General features: G+C 33.0%; 7 protein-coding genes across 7 annotated transcripts in view; 5 read left to right on the top strand and 2 right to left on the bottom strand.

Annotated features, from left to right (window-relative positions):
- Positions 1-305: 305 nt before the first annotated feature.
- Positions 306-4379, top strand: cubi_02786 (bromodomain-containing protein; the record flags this gene model as incomplete). Its single annotated transcript, XM_029019797.1, has 1 exon — positions 306-4379. The coding sequence occupies one exon, from the start codon at positions 306-308 to the stop codon at positions 4377-4379; it is 4074 nt and encodes a 1357-aa protein (XP_028875204.1).
- Positions 4380-5041: 662 nt separating this feature from the next.
- cubi_02787 (myosin tail 1 protein) lies at positions 5042-8260 on the top strand (the record flags this gene model as incomplete). Its single annotated transcript, XM_029019798.1, has 1 exon — positions 5042-8260. One exon carries the CDS (start codon positions 5042-5044, stop codon positions 8258-8260), a length of 3219 nt encoding a protein of 1072 aa, XP_028875205.1.
- Positions 8261-8749: 489 nt separating this feature from the next.
- On the top strand, positions 8750-12373 carry cubi_02788 (uncharacterized protein; the record flags this gene model as incomplete). Its single annotated transcript, XM_029019799.1, has 1 exon — positions 8750-12373. The coding sequence occupies one exon, from the start codon at positions 8750-8752 to the stop codon at positions 12371-12373; it is 3624 nt and encodes a 1207-aa protein (XP_028875206.1).
- Positions 12374-12426: 53 nt separating this feature from the next.
- On the bottom strand, positions 12427-16538 carry cubi_02789 (uncharacterized protein; the record flags this gene model as incomplete). The annotated part of the gene is made up of 2 exons (XM_029019800.1): positions 12427-12433; positions 12481-16538. 2 exons carry the CDS (start codon positions 16536-16538, stop codon positions 12427-12429), a joined length of 4065 nt encoding a protein of 1354 aa, XP_028875207.1.
- A 682-nt stretch (positions 16539-17220) lies between these two features.
- cubi_02790 (uncharacterized protein) lies at positions 17221-20406 on the bottom strand (the record flags this gene model as incomplete). The annotated part of the gene is made up of 1 exon (XM_029019801.1): positions 17221-20406. The coding sequence occupies one exon, from the start codon at positions 20404-20406 to the stop codon at positions 17221-17223; it is 3186 nt and encodes a 1061-aa protein (XP_028875208.1).
- A 319-nt stretch (positions 20407-20725) lies between these two features.
- cubi_02791 (uncharacterized protein) lies at positions 20726-21403 on the top strand (the record flags this gene model as incomplete). Its single annotated transcript, XM_029019802.1, has 1 exon — positions 20726-21403. One exon carries the CDS (start codon positions 20726-20728, stop codon positions 21401-21403), a length of 678 nt encoding a protein of 225 aa, XP_028875209.1.
- Positions 21404-21977: 574 nt separating this feature from the next.
- The window catches only part of cubi_02792 (protein kinase), a gene marked incomplete at both ends in the record, with an annotated part of 2601 nt that continues 283 nt past the window's right edge, over positions 21978-24295 (top strand). The window contains one exon of the mRNA XM_029019803.1: positions 21978-24295. This exon is cut by the window's right edge and continues 283 nt beyond it. Coding sequence (XP_028875210.1) covers positions 21978-24295 — 2318 coding nt within the window.

The following is a 24295-nucleotide window of genomic DNA, read 5'->3' on the forward strand; positions in this document are numbered from 1 at the left end:
AGATTGGAACTATACACTAGTTACCAAGACTGAGATCTTGCCAAATACAGTATTTATCTATTTTAGTCTTTGAATTTTAAGTTTCAAGGTCAAAGAAACTAATATTGATAAAAATTTATATATTTTGTCATTCTCGAGTTTTTATTTAATCCTTCAGTGTTAAGCAAGCTTTATGCCAAGAACTACCTTTTCCAGTACGAAGTTCTGAAATCACAAGTTTGTGAATTTTGCAAACTAAATTGAGTTTCCCCACCTACTAAGACTTTAAAGTCTTGGGGAGCTTTCTATTAGAATTACCAACCAAAATGAATGATATCTTGGGGAGCAAAACACCAAATAATCACCCTGGCCCAAGCTCTGATGAAGAGGGGGGATCTTTGGAGATGAACCAGGAGCTCTGTTCTGATCCCTCCGTTCCACTTAGAGCCCAAGTGGAGGGAGAGGGAAATAGGGGACAGAACCAGGACTTGGACCTAGATCTAGAACAGAGACATGATCTGGACCAGGAACAGGCCCAGGATCAAGATCAAGATCAAGATCAAGACCAAGACCAAAACCAAGACCAAGATCAAGACCAAGACCAAGAACAGGATCAGGATCAGGATCAGGAAGGAGCAGGAAGCGAGAGGAGTGAGGGTAAGACTTACAGTCAAAAGACGGATGCTGATGCCTCTTCAGTAGTGACGCAGAGTAGTCAGAATGCGATATCAGAGATCAGGATACCAAGAGGAAGAGGGAGGCCTCCACGGAATGCTAACAGAACCGACATTGGTCCATCAGGATTAGTTAGTATAACTTCTATTTGGGCAGATGATGATAAGCCTAAAGGAAAGAGAGGTCGGCCAAGACTTCGTCCCTTGGAGCCTGAGGAGAAAGTGGAGCCGGAGGCCGCTCCTAATAAGCCTCTAAAGGTGAAGCGTCCAAAAGGTCCAAAGGATATTATGCACGAAATTATACATAGGTTATACAAAAGAGACAAACAACAAATCTTTGCAGAACCAGTAAACGCTGAATTTGTCCCTGACTATTACCAAGTTATTAAAAACCCAATGGACTTCTCGACAATGAGGAAAAAAGTGTCTCAAGATGAGTATAAAGACTTTGATTCATTTGCCAGTGACATTAAACTTATCATAACTAACTGTTATACATACAATAAGATAGGGACTATGGTATATAGGATGGGTTTGATTCTGGAGGAGACTTGGGATAAAAGTCTGGAGGGTAGTAGGACTAGATATGAGCAATCCATAAAGAACATAGAAGAATATGAGGAGAAAAAGAGAGCTGGTGAAATTATCAGTGACTCTGAGTCGGAGTCACAACCAACTTGGAATCAGACTCCTACTTCTCCTCCAACAATTGAATCTCCTAATCCATCTAACCAGAGGTCAATGGTAACAAGAAGAATGGAAGCCAGACTTTCAAGCTCTCATTCTCCTTGGGTGGCTAAGGGAAGTGGAGGGCCTGGAGTTGGGGGAGGTACATCTGGAGTAGGAGGATATGCAGGGGAAAGAGACTTAGCTTTAGGATCTGATTTAACGAATAGAAGAGCGTTAGGAGGCCATCCATTTGGAGGTACAATGATATATAGAGGGGGAGAATTGGGTAGATATCCATATCCAGCAATACCTACTCAGGGTCACCAAAATCCCAAGCCTAAAGGTCCTACTTTGGCAGACATCTGTAGAGGAGGAGTCAAGTCAATTAAAGAGAATCTCGAGAAACTCAAAATTGATAAGTTTGAACCTTTCAGCTCTTTAATCAGACAGTTGGCAACCCAGCCATGCATCAGAACCCCAACTGTAGATGACTGGTATGTCTTTGACAAACAGCTTTCTGAGATTCAGTACCGTAACTCTGTTAAAAGATTTATTGGAGAAGACAGTATCCAAGCTCTGAAGAAGATTATGGATATCGAAACTGCCCTATTGGAAATTGATCCTAATCCAAGTATTTCCAAGCTTCCCCTAAGTGACACTAGGCTCTTTGGAATAGATACAGATGATTTTGCTGTATTTAATCAGAACTTATCAGTAGATGGAAGCTTTCTACTGGGGGTTGGTGAAAATCATGTAAAGGTTGCTCTAACCCTCGAGGATGATGTCCCTGGTTTGGATCTCTCGGCTCTAAGGGAGCTTGTAACTAAGTATACCCAGCACCCTCTCTCCACACAACAAAATGCGGGAGTAACCAAGCCTAACCAGGGTCCTTTTCCCAACTCCTCTGGAATCCAGGGGACTGGTGTTGGAGTCGGAGTTGGAGTTGTACCTGGAGCTGGACATTCAGCTACCCACATAAACTTTAGTAAGCCCTCTTTTGGAGTCACTGGCCAGAGTCAGCATCCGTCTTTACCCCACATTCAGGCCGGTGAACAAAAGCCTGATTTACCTTCTCAGAAGCCAACTATGACAGGTATTGAGACTAAAATTCAAGATCGCAAGCCTTCAAACTATAACAGATTTAATCAACAAGGAGAGGGATTAGTCAGTTCTACGGAAACTCCTGGTATGAGTAACATCCCTATGTCCCAGATAGGCCAGACCCACCCTCACAGCAGAGTAGCCTACAAACACAACTATCCCATTGCAGCTGGGCCTGGATCAGGGACTGGAGCTATGTCTGGAGCTGTTGTTAATACTCCCGGAAAGGCAGGAACCTCCGGAATTACTGGTACTGGGAGCATGGGCAGCTATTATGAGAGCTGCCCTCCAACTAAAATCCAAAAATTTGAGTCTTCCCATTATCCTGTTCATGGTAGTACATCCCATACATTTCCCTCTTCACACACAACAATCTCTCCCCATACTTCACATCCTACACGCTCAGTGCATACAATTCAGCCAACAAACCTTTCACAACCAAATGTTCAGCCCCTTTCTTCTCTTACTGGAGGTAGTAATCCAGGAGGTTCTCTGAGCTACAGTCAGGTCAATGGACGTGGAATCCAACACGCGGGCCAAATACATGTGCAGGGACATGTTGCAGGTCCCGGGCCTGGGCATTTACATGGACATCGTATCCAAAGCAACGGTTTAGTGGCTAATTCCACAAGTTCTAATCACATTGCTCCTGGTGGTGTTGGAAATGGCACTAATCCAAATATTAGTGTTTCTACATCCAGCTCCAACAATACAAATAATATTCGCTTGAGTGCTAATTTGAACATATCTTCTAATGCAGCCACAGCCACAGCCACCACTAATGCTTCTATTTCTGCTAATACCATTTCTCCGGTTCCTAAGACTCCCGTTGCTTCCTCTACAAATATAACTTCCGCCAATACTGCTAATACTACAGTCACTACTCCTTTAGGTGGTTCTATTGCAGCTTCAGTTGCTCCTGGGTCAGCTACTAACACTTCAATAAATGGAGGTAACTCTATGAATCACGTTGGTAACGTACCGAACTCTGCTATAACAACTCCCACAGCTTCAACGACTTCATTGGCCACAAATGCCCCAAATATACAATACTTGAACAACGAGACTCGGAGACTTCCAGAGAAGTTAAACTATCCTCAAAACGTGATGGCAAATCAAATTCACCATCAGGTGCATCCTAATCTCAACAGAACTCATGGTGGTAAACCAAATAGTCATTATATCCAAATTAACGCGGGTTCTGGAGGCCCAGTCGGAACTGGAGCTGGAACTGGAGCCGGAACTGGAGCCGGAACCAGAGCTGGGGGAACTGGAGTCGTACCGGGTACTGCTCAACTTGTGGACCACACTATGGTAGGAGGTGGTATTGGACAGCAAAAAACCATTCCAAGTGGTTACATGCCAAATGGCGAGTACATTTCTCGGGGAGCTGACTCAAACGTAGGTAATAGTACTAATAGTAGTGCTACTACAAATAATAATAATAACAATAATAATAATAATAATAATAGCAGTAACAATGCTAATAGGTATGTAATGTACCAGCAAAACACTAATAAGAAAGACCTACCTATTGAAATTAAAGAACGAGCACGTTTAGACCAGAATATGTATATTGCAGAGGGAATGGGAGTCAACGGTATAAACATGAGATCTCGTCAGCAAATGCTGCAGATGCAATCCCAAAACTCCGCTCAAGTACATCAATACCACCAGTATCCCCCTCAGTCGCAGATTCCTATTCATAATCCCCACATAAATAATAACAGTGTTTCCAGTGTGAGTGGCAATAATAATTACTATCAAAAATATAATAATAGCAATGCTGCAAACGGTAATAGTAACATGCACTACCACAATAGAAACATTTTACAAATAGGACAGACACCTTCTAATATACCGAATATTGTCAATCCTATCAACAACATAACTAGTGGGAGCTCCCAATTCACGCAAGATGGAATTCACCATCTTGTACAAAAAAAACAAAATTAGTTCTAATTAGTTTATAGTTTTAATTATAAGGTTATTTAATTTCCATACATGCATATCATGGCTTTATCATTTGCTGTTTTACATTGACATGTTTTTTTTGCTAATATTATTACATGTTGGACTGCTTACATGTAAAAACCGGTATAAATGTATGTGGCGCCTGTTATATCATGCATGCCGCCTGTTTGTGTGGTTAAAAAAAAAATCAGTAAAGGATTATTTGTAAGATAATGGAAAGAAAAGTTACAAAAAAACAAGGTTGAATATATTGGGAAAAAATTCGAGATTAAAAGACGAAGAAAGGGAGTTTTTGAGAGATAATATAGATATATACAATACTTGCTCATTTTTGGAAATTGTTTCAAGAGTGGACTTGATTTACAGTCTCGATCTGGCAGAGGAATAAAAAGAAAAGATTAATTTTACAGGTAATTTTAACGTAAGTATTTGCTTTATTTTTAGTAATAGTAATATTAGCAGTAGTAGTAGTAGTTATAATAGTATTAGTAGAATAGTGATAGTGTGGCAGTATTGGGGGTAGTTCAGCAACAGCAACTATTAAAGATACTGGATTGGGTTGGATTGACATTAGAAAACTAACTCGAAAAGGGAATATCATGTAAGCTTAGCTAATTATTTCAAGTTGGATTACATTAACGAACATGACCAGAGCACCTTTCCAATCAACTTCTCCAAGAAATTTGGAATTTCTTCCAAATATAAATAGACTGTCAAACGAGCCAATAGACATTGCAAATGTTTCAAAACAAAAACTCCAAAAGCAACTGAGTGATTTAAGAAGAAAATCAGTAAATTTGGAGAATATTCCTTCAAGAAGTCAACAAGAAGATCCACTCAGTTTTAATGAGTTAAACAACGGATATTCAGGAGGGTTGATTAATACAAGCGGAAGCTCAGGAGCAAACTCACATGGATTTGGACAAAGATATGGAGGTGCAATTTCAAATTTACAAGCTGAATTGGTATCTCTAAGAAAAAAATACTCACAATTGGAGAAACAATATAAACAGGAGTTGCTAAGAAGATCAGATTTGGAGCAATTAGAAAAAACAATCAAAGACCAGAAGCTATATATTAGAGAATTGCAGAATGAGTTATCTGATGAAAAAAGAAGAAGCAAAACTCGTGAAATGAGTATTAAAAATAAGAATAATTCAGAATATGCAACAAATGAGCAGTGGAAAGACATGTTGGCAAGATCTGAGCAGGAAAAGAGGCAGAAGCAAACACAATTAACTGAGAAGGAAGCAGAATGTGCAAAACTTTTAAAACAAATTAAGGGTTTGAATAATCAATTAGAAGAAATGAGAGAATTGGAGTCTATTACAAAAAATAAGCTTTCTAGATTTGAGTCAGAAATGAGTAATAACAAGGATAACTTAGAACAGATAAAAAGATTAAACGAAGAAAATAAAAGTCTTACAGAAAAGATTGATCAAATTTCAAGTGAATTAAATGAGACATTATATAACAGAGAGTATTCAATTCAAGAAATTAATGATTTAAAGCATATGAATCAAGAGATCACTGAAAAGATGGGTAAGAATGAGCAGATAATTAAACAAGCACAGGAAAACATTGATTTATTAACCAAGGAAAAAGAAGATATCATATTGGAAAGAAATAACTTGAAAAGTGAAGTCAATGAGATAAGAGAGGAGAACACTCGTTTGTTAACAAGAATTGAGGAGTTATCAGAGATGAAAAAAGAAATTGAGACATCTATTTCAAACTATAAATTAAGAATTAATACATTAGAATTGGAAAACAAAGATAAAGTATATCAAATAGAAACTCTTGAAACTAATAATGGCAAATACAAAGAAAAAGAGATTAATTATGTTAAACAATTGGAGGAGAAGGTACAGGCTCTTGATAAATTAAAAAAAGAACTAGAACATTTACGTAAGGATAGGAACAATACTATTGGGAATCTGGAAGATAGAATTAAGATGCTTGAAATTAGTAAAAAAAAGAGTGAAGAAATTATTTCTGATTTAACCAGGAAAAATGAAGAGTTAATTAGAAAGATTAATGAAAATAATGAAATCTGTCAGGAGAAAAATGAAATAAATGACAGAAATATGGAATTAATGGAAATTAACAAGAACATAAAGGAACAGATTAATGAAAAAATTAGAGAAAATCAAAGTTTATTAGAGGAAATTCAAATAAAAAGTAAGGCTCTAGATGATGGGGAGAAAAACTTAAAAATGATTTTAGCTGAAAAGGAAAAGATTATTAGTAAGCTTAATCAGGACCTTGAATATGCACAAAAACAGATCGATCATTTAAGAAAGAGTGAAGAATCTAATTTAGAAAAAGCCAACCAATATATTGAAGATATTGAATCAATTCAATTAGAGAGAGAATCTCTTAATAAGCAGGTTCAAGATTTGAGTTTAAGGTGCTCCAAGTTTGAGAATGCTCGTAATTATTTAGAATCTAAATTACTTAAATACTTGGAAAATCACGCTCTAAAAGGTTTAGAATTAATGATTAATGATAATAATGATAACCTGGAAGTAAAAAATAAATTGATTGGTCAGAGTATTGATATTATTATGAAAGAGTTTCAATGCTTGAAAGAGAAGAATGAAAAGAATGAATCCATAATCAGAGAAAAGCAGGATGAAATTGAAACAATTATTAAAGAAAAGAAGGAAGAAACATTTAAGAAGGAGACAATAATTCAGGAACAATTAGATGAATTAGAAAAGATTATTATAGTAAAAGAAGAAGCCATTGAATTAATTAAAAAAGAGAAAAATCACTTGGAAAATTTATTGAAAGAGAAAGAAGAAGAATATGAGGATATTTTAAGAGCAAAGGATGAGGAATTGGAAAACAGATTAAATGAAATGGAAGAAGAACTGAACCAGGTTATCAAAGAAAAGGAAAAGGAGAAAATTGATGAATCTGAATCCAAAATTAAGCATATGGAGGAGAAATTTGCAAAGGTAATTAAAGACAGAGAAGAGGAATTTGAAGCAAAAATTAAAGAAATGATGGAGGAAATTGAGGCTATTCGAATCAAAAAAAACGAGGAAATAGAATCCCACTTAAAAGAAAGTATGGAGAGATTCGAAAATATTATCAGGGAGAGAGATCTGAAAATTGAATCCCTTATTACTGAAAAAGAAAAAAAGGATGAGGAGATTCAGACCATTTTAAAAGAAAAACAGCAAGAAATTGAAGCTATATTCAGAAAAAACGAACAAGAAACATTTGATACAGAGAAAATAGTTCAGGATCAATTAGATGAATTAGAAAAGATTATTATAGTAAAAGAAGAAGCCATTGAATTAATTAAAAAGGAGAAAAATCACTTGGAAAATCTTTTGAAAGAAAAAGAAGAAGAATTTATTTCAATAACATCCGAAAAAGAAGATAATATTGCAAAATTAGTCAAAGAAAAACAAGATTTAGAATTAGAAATGAAAACTAAAGATGATTATTTAAAAGAAATTACCAAAGAAAGAAACGAAATTGAAATTGTTTCTAATCAATTAAATCAATCTAATAATCAAAATGAACTCTTAAAAACTGAAATTATGAAATTGGAAAATACTATTTCAAATCTTCATCTTGAAAACAATCAATTATCTGAAAAGATTCAAAAACTGGAAGCTGATCATATCCAAATTATACAAGACGCCCAAAGATTCCAGTCTACAATTAAAGATCAAGAAAGTCCTACAAATAGTCTTGAGTTTAATTCAAACAATGCAAAACAAATGTATATACAGAGTTTACAGAATGAAATCAATGAACTGAGGTCATTAAATAGTGATTTGGCTGAAAGATTATCAGAATTAGAGGTATCCATGATTCAACAGTCATCCTCAGAGAGATCTTAACATATTAATATATTCCTTATATATTACATTTACCTAGACAACTTAGTATAATTATTATAATTCATTATTTTCAATCTAAATTATTTTTTTTTACAATTTTTCTACTTAATGATTTTTTCTTTATATTCCAAACATCCCTGATGCATTCATGCATTACATTTAATAGTAAGAATTATGATCAAGATCTTCAAATATAAACTTTATTCATTATATTTATGGTTTTAATCCCTTTATTTCTCTACCTCTAATTAACCAGAATCTATCCTTAAGTTTTTATCTTTATCTCCTTAACAAAAAAAAAATATATAAAGTTATTATTCTTTGTAATTATATATTAATTTTGGTACCATTTCCATCTTTTGGCGGGCTGCATGCATGCAAACAGAATTTTGATGATCAGAATTACGAGGAAAAAAAAAGAAAGAGGATAAAAAAAGAGGGAAAAACTTAAATTTGGTCCAATAGAAAGAAATAGTTTGACCAAATAGAATGAATTACTTTAGTGGAAAGTTTTGTAATTTGGAGGATTATAAACAACTATGTGGGGATATCTTAAGTTATTATTCCAGTTTAAACAAACCTAGAAAGCTAGAAAAAAACCAACGAGAGCACTCCATTTTAAATATATCTTTTGATCCAAAAAACTTTCAGTTGATTAACTCAAGTAAAATTTTTTCTGAAAAAGAAATAGTTGAGAATATTCGGACTGTTGCTGAAGTTTTGATTTGGGAGGACCAAAATGAAGAACAGGGTTACTTTGAAATTACATGTGAATTTGAGATCTTCTCCATTCTAGTAGAATTGGTAATTAACATAGAAGTTAATTATTCAATTAGAAAGCAGTCTTTACAGACTTTATCAATTATTTTGCAGAATATCAGAAACATTAATATTTTGTATTATATTTTGAGTAATAATGTTATTACTAAACTATTGAATAACACATTCAGATCAGGAAGTCTACATAACACTTCACAAAACTCCTATGAGATTGATTTAAATATTAGTATAATTAGTAAAGAAGAGGAAGAAGAGGACGAACTTTTATCATATTACATAGCACTACTGAGAACTTTAGCTTTAAGACTTAACAAGGAAACTATTAGACTATTTATTAATAATTCAACAGAATTCCCTCTATGGAAAAATGCATGCATGTATATTAATCACCGAGATACTATGGTTAGAAATACCAGTAGGAATGTTTTGCTTAATATCCTGAGAATTAGAGAAAAAGAAATCATTGATTACATTGTTTTGGAAGAAATTAAACACTTTAATTACCTGGGACAGATAGAGGAGGTTATAAGGAATATTGAAATTGATCCAAACATAACTCAAGATCTTTTTAGAGAATCATTCTATTCTCATGAAAATCATTCAATAAGTATCATTCAAATTCTAATTTCTAGCTTAATCAAACAAATCCACCAGTTTGGAGAGCTTGCAGAAAAAGTTGATTTTGGATGGCCTGAAATAGAAGAATACATGTGTCTTATTATTAATGACCAACAAGAGTCTCATCCTTATGATGACGAAACTAATGAAATTACACAAACTGTAAATATGTCTCCAATCAGTGCAACATCCCCTATTACCCTTTCCTATACAGAAACTGATTCTACTAATGAGTATAACTCTCCGATAGTAAATCAATTAAACCCAACATTTTATGACCGTCTCATTAAGCCTTTAGGTAAACAGGTGGAAATCATTTTAGATCTTATGGAACTATTTCATGAGTTTGTGTTTCTTGAAATTCAAAGTATCTCCTGGTTATTTTGTAATTCAATACTACATCAAGTATTTGAAATGGTCCTCTTTCAAAAGATTACTAATGAAATCTCATACATTAACCAAGGAATTTCTAGAAATACCTTATCAATTAAGATCTATCTTTATATTACCTACCAGCTTATTTTGTTTCTTTACAATAATAACCAAAACAAAGTTTATGATCTCCTGATCTCTAATATTTGGGAGAGGTTTCTAAAGCTTGGAAACCAACAAACACTTTTTGGAAACATATTTTCTACCTTGATTAACTATCTAGAACAAGATTCTGAGTTTGTTTTAATGTTTGGATTACTGAGCTTATATTCTATTTGGGGTAAAAAATATGAGGAAAAGATTAAGGATGCTATCATAGAAGATCCTCCCGAGAATTCTCTTTCTTGTAATGAGACAACTCTCTCAGAAAGAAAGGAAAAAAAGAAAATGGAAATTTCTACAAAGAAAGACTTAGAAACCTCAAACATTGTCCCTAACTTATTTCAGTCATTTATTAACAACTTTTCTAACTTTTTCCATCAAAAAGATGATCAAGAGAGTCTAATTGAGGAGATCTACAGAACAAAGAATACAGAAAATATATCTTTAGTGGAAATAGAATTTACAAACCCAATCTGTTCAAACTTGTCACTAAAACAAAAACAAATCCATCAGAGATCTTTTGAAAAAAGGAGATGTAAATCTCTTCCAAGAAATTGGAAATGTGGTCAGGAGGATAAAAATAACTTCTTATACAGTCTAGAATCTTCCAATACTATGATGAAAGCTTGTATAAAGGAAAAAATACTCAAAAAAGACTTTGAAAGTATAATAAGTCAATCAGAGCTTCTTATTAAAAAAGAATTTCAAAGCTTTTACTCGAAGCTAAATTTCGAGATCTTGTCTCATGAGTTAAATAACCAAGGACTGGAATGTCTTTTATTTTTAGCTCAATTTCTAGAAAAGATTGTTTCCATTTCTAAGAAGAATAATTATATGACAAAATTAAGACCTTTGTGTTTATTTATTGTAACTTTTTTGACGCTAGGAGTAATTCAGGATCATGAGACAGTGAGACAAAGTAACTATTTTCAAGATTTCTGCTCACTTTTGGATACCTTCATGGGATACTTTAAAAATATTACTTTGAGACATATTGGAGACTTACTTAGAAGGGATCTAAATACTGGAGAGAAATATTCAATATTTAATGAAATAGGGAATTTGAATTATATGATTTGTGAAAACTTCTTGGAATGGAAGGATGAGGACGAGCTTTTAATTCTTAGGATGTTTGAGAATTATAATAATACAATTCTATGGACTCAAAAAGTGATCTCTAACTTTTGTATTCTTCCTTTAATCCGAGATTCTAGTTCCAGAAAACTATCAAAAAGGTATTTATGGAATTTAATAGATACTTATCCAATTTTCAGATGGTTTCCAAATAACTCTTGTAATCTTTTTGTAAATGAGGAGGGATCAGGAAATTCAAGATCCATTTTTATAGACAAACTAAGAAGTAATTATAATAACCTTCAGATATTTGAGATTTTTTGTGGGTTATTAAAGAGATTCAGAAGAGACAAGAATAGTAATAATGATTTAAAGGATCTGAATAAGGATACTGAAAAGAAAGTAAATGAGACAGAATTGGAGAGGAGTTACGGAATAGATAACAACAATTGCTTTAGGGTATTATATAAAAAAATGAGAATTCTAGTAGAAACCAAATCATATAGAGTTTCAGTAATAAGAGCAAAAAAGGTAAACAGACCTTCAAATTACGGAAAAAACATTCAATGTAATGTGATCTTTGACTTAAGTAGAAAAAATCTTGTATTAACAAGCTTGTTAATGAAACCAGAAAAGAAATCCATAATGTTGGCAAACTTAAAAATAATAAGATGTAAGCCAGTACCAATAATAACAAGATCCTATAAAACAGCAATAAGATACTTGGTAGCTTTATTATTAAGGTATCGTAGACATGAATTGGAGGAAGATGTTATTTTGGATGATTTACTTTATGAATTACCTCTTAGAGAAGACTTATTGAGTTCCCCGAATATCTTTAAAGGAGCAATAATACAACCAAGGGAGAGAAAAGTAAATAGAAGGATTTACCATCTGAATAACTTGTTACTTCCAGTTTATACAAGAGTTTTGGTGGATAATAGAAGAGGGGGATTTGGTGAAGATTTGAACTTTAGCGATTATGCATTATATATGGAATTTGAATCCAAGAAAAAGTCCCAAGAATTTATAAAGAATTTGAATGAATTAAGACGTGATGAGCATGTTGAAAGATTGTTTGAAGAGTATTCAAGTATGTTTAAATAAGAAAATGAAGGAGTTGCAAAATTTCATTAATTTCTTTAAGAGAAAAGGAAGAATTAATCTCTGGACGAGGAATGGATAAGGTTATTGTTGATTTGGACTCGAGTAACTTCTGAGATAAGAATTGAATAAACTCTCTAACCACATATCTGAAATACCATAGAATACTTTGAATTTGTCCAGGACACTGTAAAAGAATCCAATCATCAATTAAAACATGATTAAGAGAATCCTCTTGGCCAATATCATGATCAGGTAGTGTTTTATTTTTTTTTAAGTTGTTTAAATTGGGATCAAGAGATGCTTTTTTCATTTGATTGATTAGAGAAAGTGGGTTCAATTGAAGTGAGTCAGATGCAAATAATAAAAGAGAATACATAGATGTTGAGATTGGGAATCTTAAAACGGTTCTCTTTTGAGCAAAAGATTGAAATAAGCTCATATACATAATGCAATGATAGGTACCAAGATCATACATTCTGTTATAGATGGCACTGGATTCAGAAAGGAATACTCTAGAAACATCTTCTGAGTCTTTAAGAAGATCATATGCTTGGGATATAGTAATAGGTTTTTCTTTTGGTTGAGGGTTAAAGAAATAGCCAATAGACTTTTTTGATAATCTGTTTTTTCTGAAGAGAATTAACTTATTAAATTGAATAGTTTCAGCAAATAAACCACTTCCAGATTCTACGTACTTGATTTTTTTTGGAAGACGAATACAAGCAACATTTGGATAAAGTGAAGCAGCAAGACAAGTTTGAATTAGATTCCATTTTGAAAAGATAGAAGTTTCATCCAAATTTTCTGTATGATTTTGAATAGACAAAACCCTAAGAAGATGTTTTTTAGTTTGGTAGATGGTTTCCATTTTTGAGATATCCAAACATTTAGGATCAAAAGGTAACTGATGATTTTCAATATTTTGTAGATTTGAAGTTTTATAGTTAGAAACTGTTTTAAAATGTTCAATATAAAAGTTGTAAACTTTAATGAATATCATATAATCACAATTGGTTGAAGATTTAGGAAGACGTCTTTCTTCAAGTTTCCATGGTATTTCACATGTTAGAAATGATGCTATGGTAACTATGGGGTCAATACAATCAAATATTAAACCATATATGAATAATATTCCAATGCTTAGATCCACTGGCCATCTGCTAAGAAGTTCTCCAAGAGGAGTGATATTGAAATGGTCATCGAGGGCCCCGTAATTACGTAATGAGAGTAATGAAGTTTCAATAGATGAGAGTTTTGGAGGAGTGAAGAAATCTTGAAGTGAGTGAATTAACTGGATTAACTTAAATGAGTTTCTCAAGCCTCGATAATTATGAATATTTGAATCCTTATCAGAATGAAGTTCTCCTAAATAACATAATATATCGAGAATAATATGTTCAATAGGAAGTCTAAGAATTTCTGGAGTAATTTCAAGGGGTTGAGACTGTAATTCTTCTTGAGAAAATATACGGAAACATTTTCCTGGGGCAGTTCTGCCAGCTCTACCCATTCTCTGTTGAGCTGATGATTTTGAAATAAATACTTCTTGCAAAGAGGTGACGTGTCTTATAGGGTCATAAATGGAAATTCGGACTCTACCAGTGTCAATAACAAATCTAATATCCTCAATAGTAAGTGAAACTTCTGCAATATTGGTAGATACAATTACCTTTCGTTTACCTTTGACAGGTTTAAAGATTTCAAGTTGTTCATTATAATTGACATTAGAATGGCAGGGGAGAACGTATAATGGGATAGGAAGTTGTATTTTTTCTGTAAAATCTTCACAGTATTCCCGATCTTGTTCATTTTCCTCAAACTCTCTTTTTAGGAGCTTTGTTAGGTGATTAACATCAGCAATACCTCCTAAAAAAATTAAAACAGATCCTTCCTGGTCTCCAAGAGATTTGATAATGTTTAAAACATGGTCTTTAAGCTTAGGGATATCCAAAGGCTTGCAAATATTACTTTCCAAGTCAGAGAAATCCTCATAATCTTGAATAGAAGCGTCATTGTTTTCTTTAAATTGATTATTTATATGGTTCTTTTGTTTAATTGGTAGATATGAAATTTCAATGGGAAAAGGAGTTCTACCAGGAAGGTTTATTGTATCAATCTTGAAGATTTCTTCTTTATTAATATATTTACTTTGTTCTTGTATCTCAGAGTCATTTATGTTGGACTGAATTTCATCATTGAATGATTTATTAAAATATTTAACAAATTCTAAGACATCAATAGAAGCGCTCATGATTACAAGCTTAATATCACTTCTCTGGTATGCAAGCTGTTTCATGAAGTATAACAATAGATCAACATCCAATGACCTTTCATGTGCTTCATCTAAAATAAGAACTGAATTGGTTGGAATCCTAAATTGTTGTGTATCTATGTCAGAATTACGAGAAATACCCATTAGTTCTGATTTGATAATATTAATCAAAATTCCATGAGTACAGTAAACCAATCTGGTGTTATTAGTAACACTATGATCCAACCTAACAGAATAACCAATGAGATCTTTTTTTACTAATCGATTTTCTTTCATAACTTCGCTTCTAACTCTCGTAGAAACCGATACTGCTGCTAATCTTCTTGGCTCACTACAATATATCATTCCCTCAGTGAATTGAGTAATTCCTTCATAAACTAAAATAGGAATTTGAGTAGTTTTTCCACAACCTGTCTCTCCTTTAACCACTAGGATTTGATTATATTTAAGCTTTTCAACAATTTTTTCAGCATTCTTTGAGGCAGAAAGGTGTTCGTACCTAAAAACTTTAAAAGAACTATTAGATTGAGGGGAATGTCTTGAAATATTTTTGTTTTGATCTTCCACCGTATTATCTTGCTTGGAATTACTCTCTAAACTTGAAATAAACAAATTCTTAATTTGATCATTAATCAATCCAATTTCTTCCTTATTTGGTGTCTTTGAAGTGGAGTAGTCTTTAACCTCAATTTGAGCCTTTTTGGGAGTAATTAAACGTGGTAGATCATTTTCCTTTAGATGAATTGACAACCACATTATACATAACCAAGCAACATAATGCTTTGGATAGGTTGAAATATCTATATCTGTAACAATGCAAATATTTGAAATTCTAAAATGATCCATATATACTCCTTTTTGTAATTGAAACGAATCTTTTCTAGACTTATTGTACTCTTCAATCTCTTTGATAACCACATTTAGAGCTGCTGTAGATTTTTCAGTGTCGAAACCACATGATTCTATTAGCTTTATAATTGCTTCCTTATCTTTATTTTCAACCCCGAACCAATATTTTAAACTCAAAGATACCATCTTTATATTTAAACCATTAAATTTCAAAAAAGTCGAATATTTCCCCTTATTTGTTTCGCTCATATGTTCTAAACTCAAGGAAACCAATTTTGGCTTTGATACTGATCTTGGTAATCCTGAAAAAGTACTGCAATTATCAAAAAGCCAGGATTTGAAACTATAAGATTTAGACAACATTGGAAAGTGTTTGTTTACAATTCCTATAGTCCTCTTCCTTATATTATAGCTCATTGATAAGGTTGGAATCTCTAGTTTTTGTTTTTGACCAGTTATATCCATCTTGTTCTTCTTTTCTGCCTGTTTCTTCGTCTTTTCGCTCTCAAAAAGTGCCTTTTCTTTTTGGGAAACAAATTCATTACCTCTTGAAACTAAAGGATGGTCTGTTTCCATTGATAACCAGGCCTCATCAAGCGGAGCTGGAAACAATTTATATAAGGGTCTTGATCCCTCTAAATGTTTTAAAGCAAGCAAGGCAGCATAATGTTGAGCAAGTTCATTGTTGATAAAAGATTCCTTTGTTTCAAATCTCATTGAATTTTCCTCCTTACCTTTCGGATCAGTCAATATCACTACGTACCTAAACATTCCTTTACTTGCTGCAAGCTTGTTGTAAATGGGCTTTGGTCTTTTTTCCTTTTGACAATAATTGTTTAGAAGGAGTTTCGGAGTCCTCATATAAGGCTTCATTACAAAAAGTGGAATCTTCTTCAATTCTGTATCTTCCCCTTTTGTTGGACCCAAATTCAAGTTTATTTTAGAACTTGAGTTTTTCCCCTCGCTATCTTTTGAAGTGCTTTTCAAACCCAAATTTGGAGTTCCCTTCTTCATTTTAGGGTCTAGATTTGCGGTCTTTTCCATTTTCTTACCCATATTCACTTGAAATATACATGAAAGGCACACAAGTTCTCCAAAAAGCCTGAATTATTATGCTAAACCCAATAAATACAAGATTTTTATTTTTAATTTTTTTTTCCAAATAGACATAATGTCAAATTTACTATTTGGGCGCAATTTGCCAAATACACCATTTGGTTAATTAATTTTTAACTTAAAACCATTCTTTTTAAATTTTAACTCTTATCATCTTTCTAAATATCCTAGAAATTTAAACTATGATTAAAATTCCTCATGAAATAATAATTCCAATACTTATTTTCAATTTAGTTCTTTTCCATTTATATTTTCTTTTTTCATCATTTAAATTCACACTTTTAAGACTCTCTGTCAATTTATGCATGCATTTGTATTTACTTTGCCTGTCCACATCCCACCTTCAAGCCATGCAATTCAAATTACATGCAAAAACTACTTAAATAAATATTCAGACTTGTTTTGGCGGGAGTTTGCATGCAGAATAGATAATCACTGTAATGTGGGGAGACAGGGTAGAAATTAGGTTTGATTAAATGATATTATTGGATTTAAAATTGTTAAAATGAATATAAATTCACGTTTTTTCATATAATTCCGCTGAGATTTATGGTAGTGAAGATTAGTGAAGGAAGTCAATTTTCAAGAGTTCAGAAAATTAAAAAAAAAATTATTTTTTAGTACTACAGATTTGGCATCTATTTCTAGAGCCTGAATTCACGTGTGTACAAAGCATGCAGACCCATTTAGGGGGGTTTTCGGGTCGCATGCGAGCTTTTCCTTTGTTTTCACCGTTACCGACAAGTTCGGGAAATTCATTAATTCCTTTAGATTTAGCTTCTTTTTCGTTGTTTGGTTTGTTTATAGTATCTTTAGACTTTACAGCCTGAATATAGTTTGTTGCCTTTCCCGTTGAAGTAGTAGTGTTGGTTGTAGAGGAGGAGGACGAAGAGGAAGCGGGAAAAGAAGAGTGCGAAAAGCTAGATTGTATTGGGGATGAGGAAGCTACTACAGTTTTTGGGACGGAGTTGTTGGTACTTAAGTAGGTCTTCGAAGCCCAATTTCCAGAAGAGCTCATCTTCAGGCAGTTTGAAGAAAAAGAGGAAGCCTGAGGTTTTGAGTAGGATATTACTCCAGAGTTAGCATTCACGGTTTTTGGAGCAGATTCTGAAAAATTCTCCTCTTTGTTTTTCTCATATAACTCTTCTTTCTGTCTTTCTAAAAGAATGAAATTTGGATCTTTTAGAGTTTTAACACAAGCTTTACAGTATATAAGGATAATCTCGGTGTCATAGATACAAATCTTGTTGAATGCTTTAGTACAGATATTAAGCCATTGTTTATGTGCCAAGGATTCAATGTTGTTCTGGGTTTGGGATTCATCTGAAGAACCAGAAGCATTCATTGCTAGTCTGTAAAATGGAGCTCTAAGGCCCAGGATACGTTCTATAGTGTTTGCTGAAGAAACTAAGCTGCTAGTATGTTGGTATAAGGACGAGAGTGCATTGATTTCAGTTGAGGTTTGGGATCCAATAAGGATTTTGAACTTGTCAGAAATCTTTTCTTTCTCTGATGTCTCTGGTAAAAATTCTGAGAGCTGTGAAAGAGGGATCTTAGGGAAGCATACACTGAGAAACGAATTTAGTGATTCCAAAAAGGTAACTTTTGGAGAAATAAGCATTTCATCAGGTTTAATAAGCTTTTCAAAATGAACAAATTTCTGTTTTATATGCTTCTTATTGACATTTTCTTGCGAATAATTCTCTGTTTTCTCTTGAGGTTGAATATGGAACCTTTCTATTTCTATAGAACTTTGTAAGTTACCAAAAGAGAATCTTGGAAAACTGGTATTAGAGATAATTGTAAGCTTTTTCTCCTGAATATCATCTTTGAGGTTTGTTAAAGCTTTAATTAGTTCTTTTCTATTCTCAATTTTAGGTAGTCCCAGAATTAATGCAATTAATATCATCGAAATGACATCCGAGTATAATAGAGACCAATTTGCTTCATCTATAAGGATTCTGTCCACAAGCTGAGCTGGAATCCTTTTATATATTCCAGATCTTTCTTTAAGGGAGTCTTCAAATATGGTTATGGGTTCTGGGACTGGGGAGAAGAAAATCTTAAATGAACTTGGAGAGGCTGAGATGTTTTTGAATTGTTTCTTAGTGTTTTGAAGAAGATTTGTATTGTTTGAATGGTTTTGGGAGTTTCCCCAAAAAAGAGAAACTATTTCAATAATGAAACTTTGAGCAGAAATCTCTTTCTTATAATAGGCAGATCCAAGTTTCTGTATGATTCTAATCATTGGTTCATTTCCAGAAAAGAGGTCATTTATCACTTTTAGACTCCAAGAGCTGAAATCTCTGCATTTCTCCTCAAGTCCTAGTTGGACCATTAGCTCATCTCTTATAATCTGTATACATCTACTAAGGTCATGAATCAAAATAACTCTCCAAAGTAAAGACTTTTCTTGTTTAATTCTAGCTAGAATAGCATTACTAAGCTCATCCATAGCATATAAGGAGGGAGTAGAGATATCTAGTGGAGTATTAACATGTTGATTAGTTGTATGAGCAGAATTTTGGTGGTTGGAAGTTATCTGATCCACTCTTCTTTGGGTTTGTTGTCTATAACTGGACACAATTGGAACAGTGACATTTCCTCTTCTGTTTAATGCTGAATGATGAGTAGCTTTGTGAAATATCAGTTCTGATTCATTTTCAAAAACAATAAACATACAGTTTTCGTGGTCACAAGGATAGTGTTTTAGCCTCCAATGCTCTTGCAATGCATGGTAGTCTCTATAAACATATGTAATCTTGGGAAGCCTATTTTCTCTGGTTGATGAACTGTTACTTACTTGAATCCCATCTCTATTTGTTAACTCTTCTTCATCATTTTCAGATTCTTCGCCCCTAGAACCACCAGAAAAAGATTCTGATTGCCTAGAAAGCTCCTTTTCTTCACATATCTGACAAGAAAAGTGTTCATTTCTAACATGATCAGAAAAATCCTCCCTATCAAAACACCATATCTTGCAAATAGGACAAGAAATGTGGGGTAATATTGGAGGTTTTAAAGACATTTCTCCCTTTCTTAAATGACGAGAAAGATCTTTAGCTCCGTACAAATAGTGCTCAGGCAATAACATAGTTTTCCTCTTCTCAATACATACATAACAACACTTCACGTGATGAACTTGAAAGAGATGTTCTCCCAAAAGTTTAGCATTTTTATATGATTTCAATTCATTATCTAAATTTTCTGAATCTTTGGTGGGAAATTTGGGCCTACAATTTGGAAACCAGCATCTGTACTCTAATATACGCTCAAATACCCACCTACATGCAAAGGATTCGTATATTACACCAATCTTTTCATCCAAAAGTGATTTAGGAACCTCCTCTAGTTTTGGATGACCCAAATTAGCTTTGATACTGTTCATTCCCTCCAGTTTCTCAGCCTCTAAAGATCTATCTGCAACTCCTTCAAAAGAGTCGTCTATTAGATGTTCAAAATAGCCTGTATTGGAAGTGAAAAATAGAGTCTCTATATTATTCTTACAAAATGGACACTCTTTGTTTTTCAAAAGATATCTCAATCTAAGAGTACAACACCAACAGACTGCATGAAAACATTTAAGAGAAAAATCCAGCCCAAATACCACAAGATTACTCATACATATTCCACATAGTTTGTTTTTAGTAGTCAAATTGTCTCTATTTCTTCCAAATTTCCCTTTATATATAGTATCTTTTTCGTGCTTATGATCCAAAATGTTAGAGTTAACCCACTGCCTAATGTCTTTTGCAAACAATCTGGGCTCATTCTTTCCTCTTGGTTTTTCTTTCATGACATTTATTCCTTTTTCTAGAATTTGCTTTAGTTCTACTAATAAAAATTTAGGCGGGAACCCACGCCCAATATTTTTAATGCTGCACTAATGTAAGATAAGTTAGAATAGATGACCAAACAAAATTTCGATTCAAGATAAAAATTCTACACTTATCTCTTGATTGGTAAGGTTTTAAAAAAGAAATAGGTTTGGAAAGGAGGTTGAGATTTAAAAGGGGAAAAGTAAATCAAGAAAGACCTATGGATTGAGATTTGGGATTAAAATTCAAAAAAGTAGGGTTATCGGTACCTATTTTAAGGAAGAAGCGAAAAAGTAAATGAATGTTCAGAGGATTAGTAACAAAGCTTCTGTTTTTCTGAACCATAAACATTTTCACCCAGGTAATTCAAAGAATAGGGAGAAGGTATGGTTAGCAGAAGAGAAGCTTAGAGAAGAAGAAAAGAAACAAGAGGAACTTTTAAAAAAGAGGAAGAAGGAATGGGAAATTGAGGAACTTAGGAGAGACATTAAACAATCCCATAAAAAGATAAAAAACGAGTTAAAAACGCAATTGGAGGATGATGGTACTGTTGATAAGAACAAACAGCTACACGATGTGTTAATAGATAAAACAAGAGTTAACAAAAATTGGATAAAGTCCGAATTGTATGAGGAAGATGTACTCATAGGAAATCATTCGTCTGTATGGGGATCTTATTATGATTTAAATACAAAAAAATGGGGATTCAAATGTTGTAATAGTACAAAAAGAAGTTCAGTTTGCTCAACTCGTAGTAAATCCAAGTCTCAGAGTTTGAATTCTTCTGATCATAGTTTAGCTTCTGGATTATGTGTTCCAATTACGGGTGAAAATTCAATTTCCAGTATTTCTCAATATAATAATGACAATCGAAGCTTATTGTTAAATGGAGGAAAGTTTTTTTCTAAAAAACAAAAAGGAGTATCTGAATTTCTAAATATACTCAAGCAATCAAACTCTAAATCATTAGATTAAGTCTTTCATCCTCATCAATTTTTTCTAATATTATTCATTAAGAAAGGAAAATCCCAGCTTTTTTTAATAATACAATTCTTTTTAATTAAATTCTTTCAAAAATGCATGCATGCATTTTTGAACTACTTCTTATTGATTTTTTCCATTCTACTAAATCTAGTAAACAGTTCTATATTCTATTCTCAATTAAAATATTCAAAACTTAAAATTTCAGGTATCCTTATCTCTTTTTAAACCTATTTTTCCAAACACGCAAAATCTCCAAATCTACTCTCCTTACCCTAATTTTCTTTGCAGCTTCACCCTTTTATTTCCGCAATGAGGCGGGAAACGTGTACGGGTACCAGACGTCTACCGACATGCTTTAATTTACAAAAAGTATGCATATAGAATCTGGATAATGATTGAGAAAAGAACGCGACAAAAAAACAGAAAGGAATGTATTATTAGATTATAATATATATTAAAAACTGGGGAAATTTAAAACAAAAAATCTGCATAGATGCAGGAGAAAAGGAAGAGCAAAAAGTTAGTATTAGAATAACAAAATAGAAGGAAGATAGAAAAGTATCTAATGGACGATTTTTTGAATTATAAAAACCTTGAAAATGATTCAGTGGGAAAGGAGTTCATAACTAGGTCGAATTATCCATGTTTGGATTTGGCAACAATTTCCACAATGACATCATTACAAGGATTAGATACATCTTTATTTCATGGTCAATCTTCACCAATATTAAGAACAGACACAAAAGTGTCTGAATCTGTTAAAAAGACTAGCTCTAAAGCAAATATTACTGAAAATGAGAAAATAAAGTCATTTAAAGAAGAAGATAAGTCAATTAAGCCTCATGTTTCTTTTACAAAGTTGAAGAATCTAACTGTTAATAATAAAGTAGCTGCGTCTGAACAAAAAGATGTTTCTATGGAATTTAATTATATAAGAGAAAATGGGATTCGGACCTTATATAGAATGAATTTGTCTCCTCCAAAAAAGTTTGGAAATCCTTTACCACATAAAGTGACAAGAATCAGAGTAAATGGCTTAGAAATGAAGGTTATACCTTCCATAAAACTTTCAAATGACATTAATTCTAGAGAAATACCAACTGGATTCAAGAGTTCTGATCATCTTGTTGAACATTATCTCGGTAAAGTTTTAAGATCTTCAAATTCTCTTTTCTATATTGAAAAGAAACTTCAACAAGCTTTGTATGGAGCAGTCTTTGTAGCCTTCGAGCTTGAGGAGTGCGAGAAGGATGAGAAAGTAGAGAGGCATGAAATTCCAAATACTATTAGATCTGGGAATACCATGTATTCTCAAGATTCTGATATTCCCTGTTTCAAATTTGATCCTATTAAAAGTAGAGTAGCTATCAAAATCTCTAGTATGAGCCTAAGAAAACGAAAACCATCATTAAAAGAAAATATGGAGGCTGAAGTTACTTATTCTAGTAATATGAGAGGCCATAAAAACGTCTTAGAGTACTCTGAGATCTGGCAGGATTCTTTTAAGAACATATATATTAAAATGGACTATGCAGAATATGAGGATCTTTTTGAGGTAATGAGAAGAAGAAGAAAACCATTAACTGAAAATGAAGCAAGATGGCTTTTTACTCAGATTTTTAATGCTGTAATTAATCTTCATAACAATAATATGGCAATGAGAGATCTTTCTCTTGAAAATATTCTTATGTTTAACAAAGAGCCTCATTTTTTTGATTTGTCTCAGGACTCAGATAATATTGGTATCATTAAACCTGGTGACTCAATTGTTATACCAAAGGTTACTGATCCTGGGCAAGCTTGCAGGATTTATCCAAAAGAAAAAGATGAGGTTTCTAATATGTGGAAGGTTTATCAAAGACATCCCAGAGATAGCGGTTTTCAGCTTCAAAAAGTTGATTTTCTATTTGGTAAGTCTTTCAGACCTCCTGAAGCTTATCAGACAGGATCTTTATATGACCCCACGAAAGTAGATGTTTTCTGTCTAGGTTGGATGCTTTTGTTTACCCTAACTAAATATCAGCCTTTTGAAACATGTAGGTTAATTACTGATCATCAGAAACAGAATTCTTTGAAAAATGAAGGATTCATTAATTCACTATTTGGAAGGTTGGTACATGGGAATAATAAGGATTACAAAGTTGCCAAGATCAATGAGAAATCATATGTAAGTAAAGATCAAAACTGGTCACTTATAGTAAATGGAAAAATTTTGGATCTTTTTAGAAAGATTAAAGCAACAAATCTTTCATCTGAAGCTCAAGATCTGATTGAAAACATGTTAATCCCAGACTTTAAGGAGAGATTCTCAATGCAAAATGTAATAAAACATCCCTGGCTTAAGATTCCGAATAATAAACATAGTAAATACTTCACCCCTATAATGGCCTCAACCTTATCTCTAATTAAATCTCAAAAGGCAACAAATAAGCAAATTAAACAGAGTACTAACATTGTTAGTCCTTCAAAATTCTTTGGCAAGCTAGATAATGATCCAAACAGTAAGAATATTAAAAGCAGTAACATTGAGACAACCTTGGATGAAAGTGATCTTCGGGATTCTGTAAACTCACAAGCTAACATTTTAATCTCTAAGGTTAATAATGATTATCTATGTTCTATGGTTAAAAGAACTAATGATAAGCTCAGTATGACAAGAATTAGTATAGCAAGAAGAAAAGATTCTGACGTAGAATCCTTAATTAGAAATCTGAACTCAAATTCTATTTCAGACTCAAGACAAGTTAATCCAAAACATCCAGATAACGAGCTAATTAACCAAAAACTTGCAAACCCTCTGAGTAAAGTATTGAATAGTAAAAGAAATGGGCCATCTATAATTAACAATCTTTCTTCTTCCTCTTCCTCTTCTTCTTCTTCTTC

The sequence above is a fragment of the Cryptosporidium ubiquitum genome (assembly GCF_001865345.1).
Source record: "Cryptosporidium ubiquitum isolate 39726 chromosome Unknown contig_1, whole genome shotgun sequence".
Lineage (NCBI taxonomy): Eukaryota > Apicomplexa > Conoidasida > Eucoccidiorida > Cryptosporidiidae > Cryptosporidium > Cryptosporidium ubiquitum.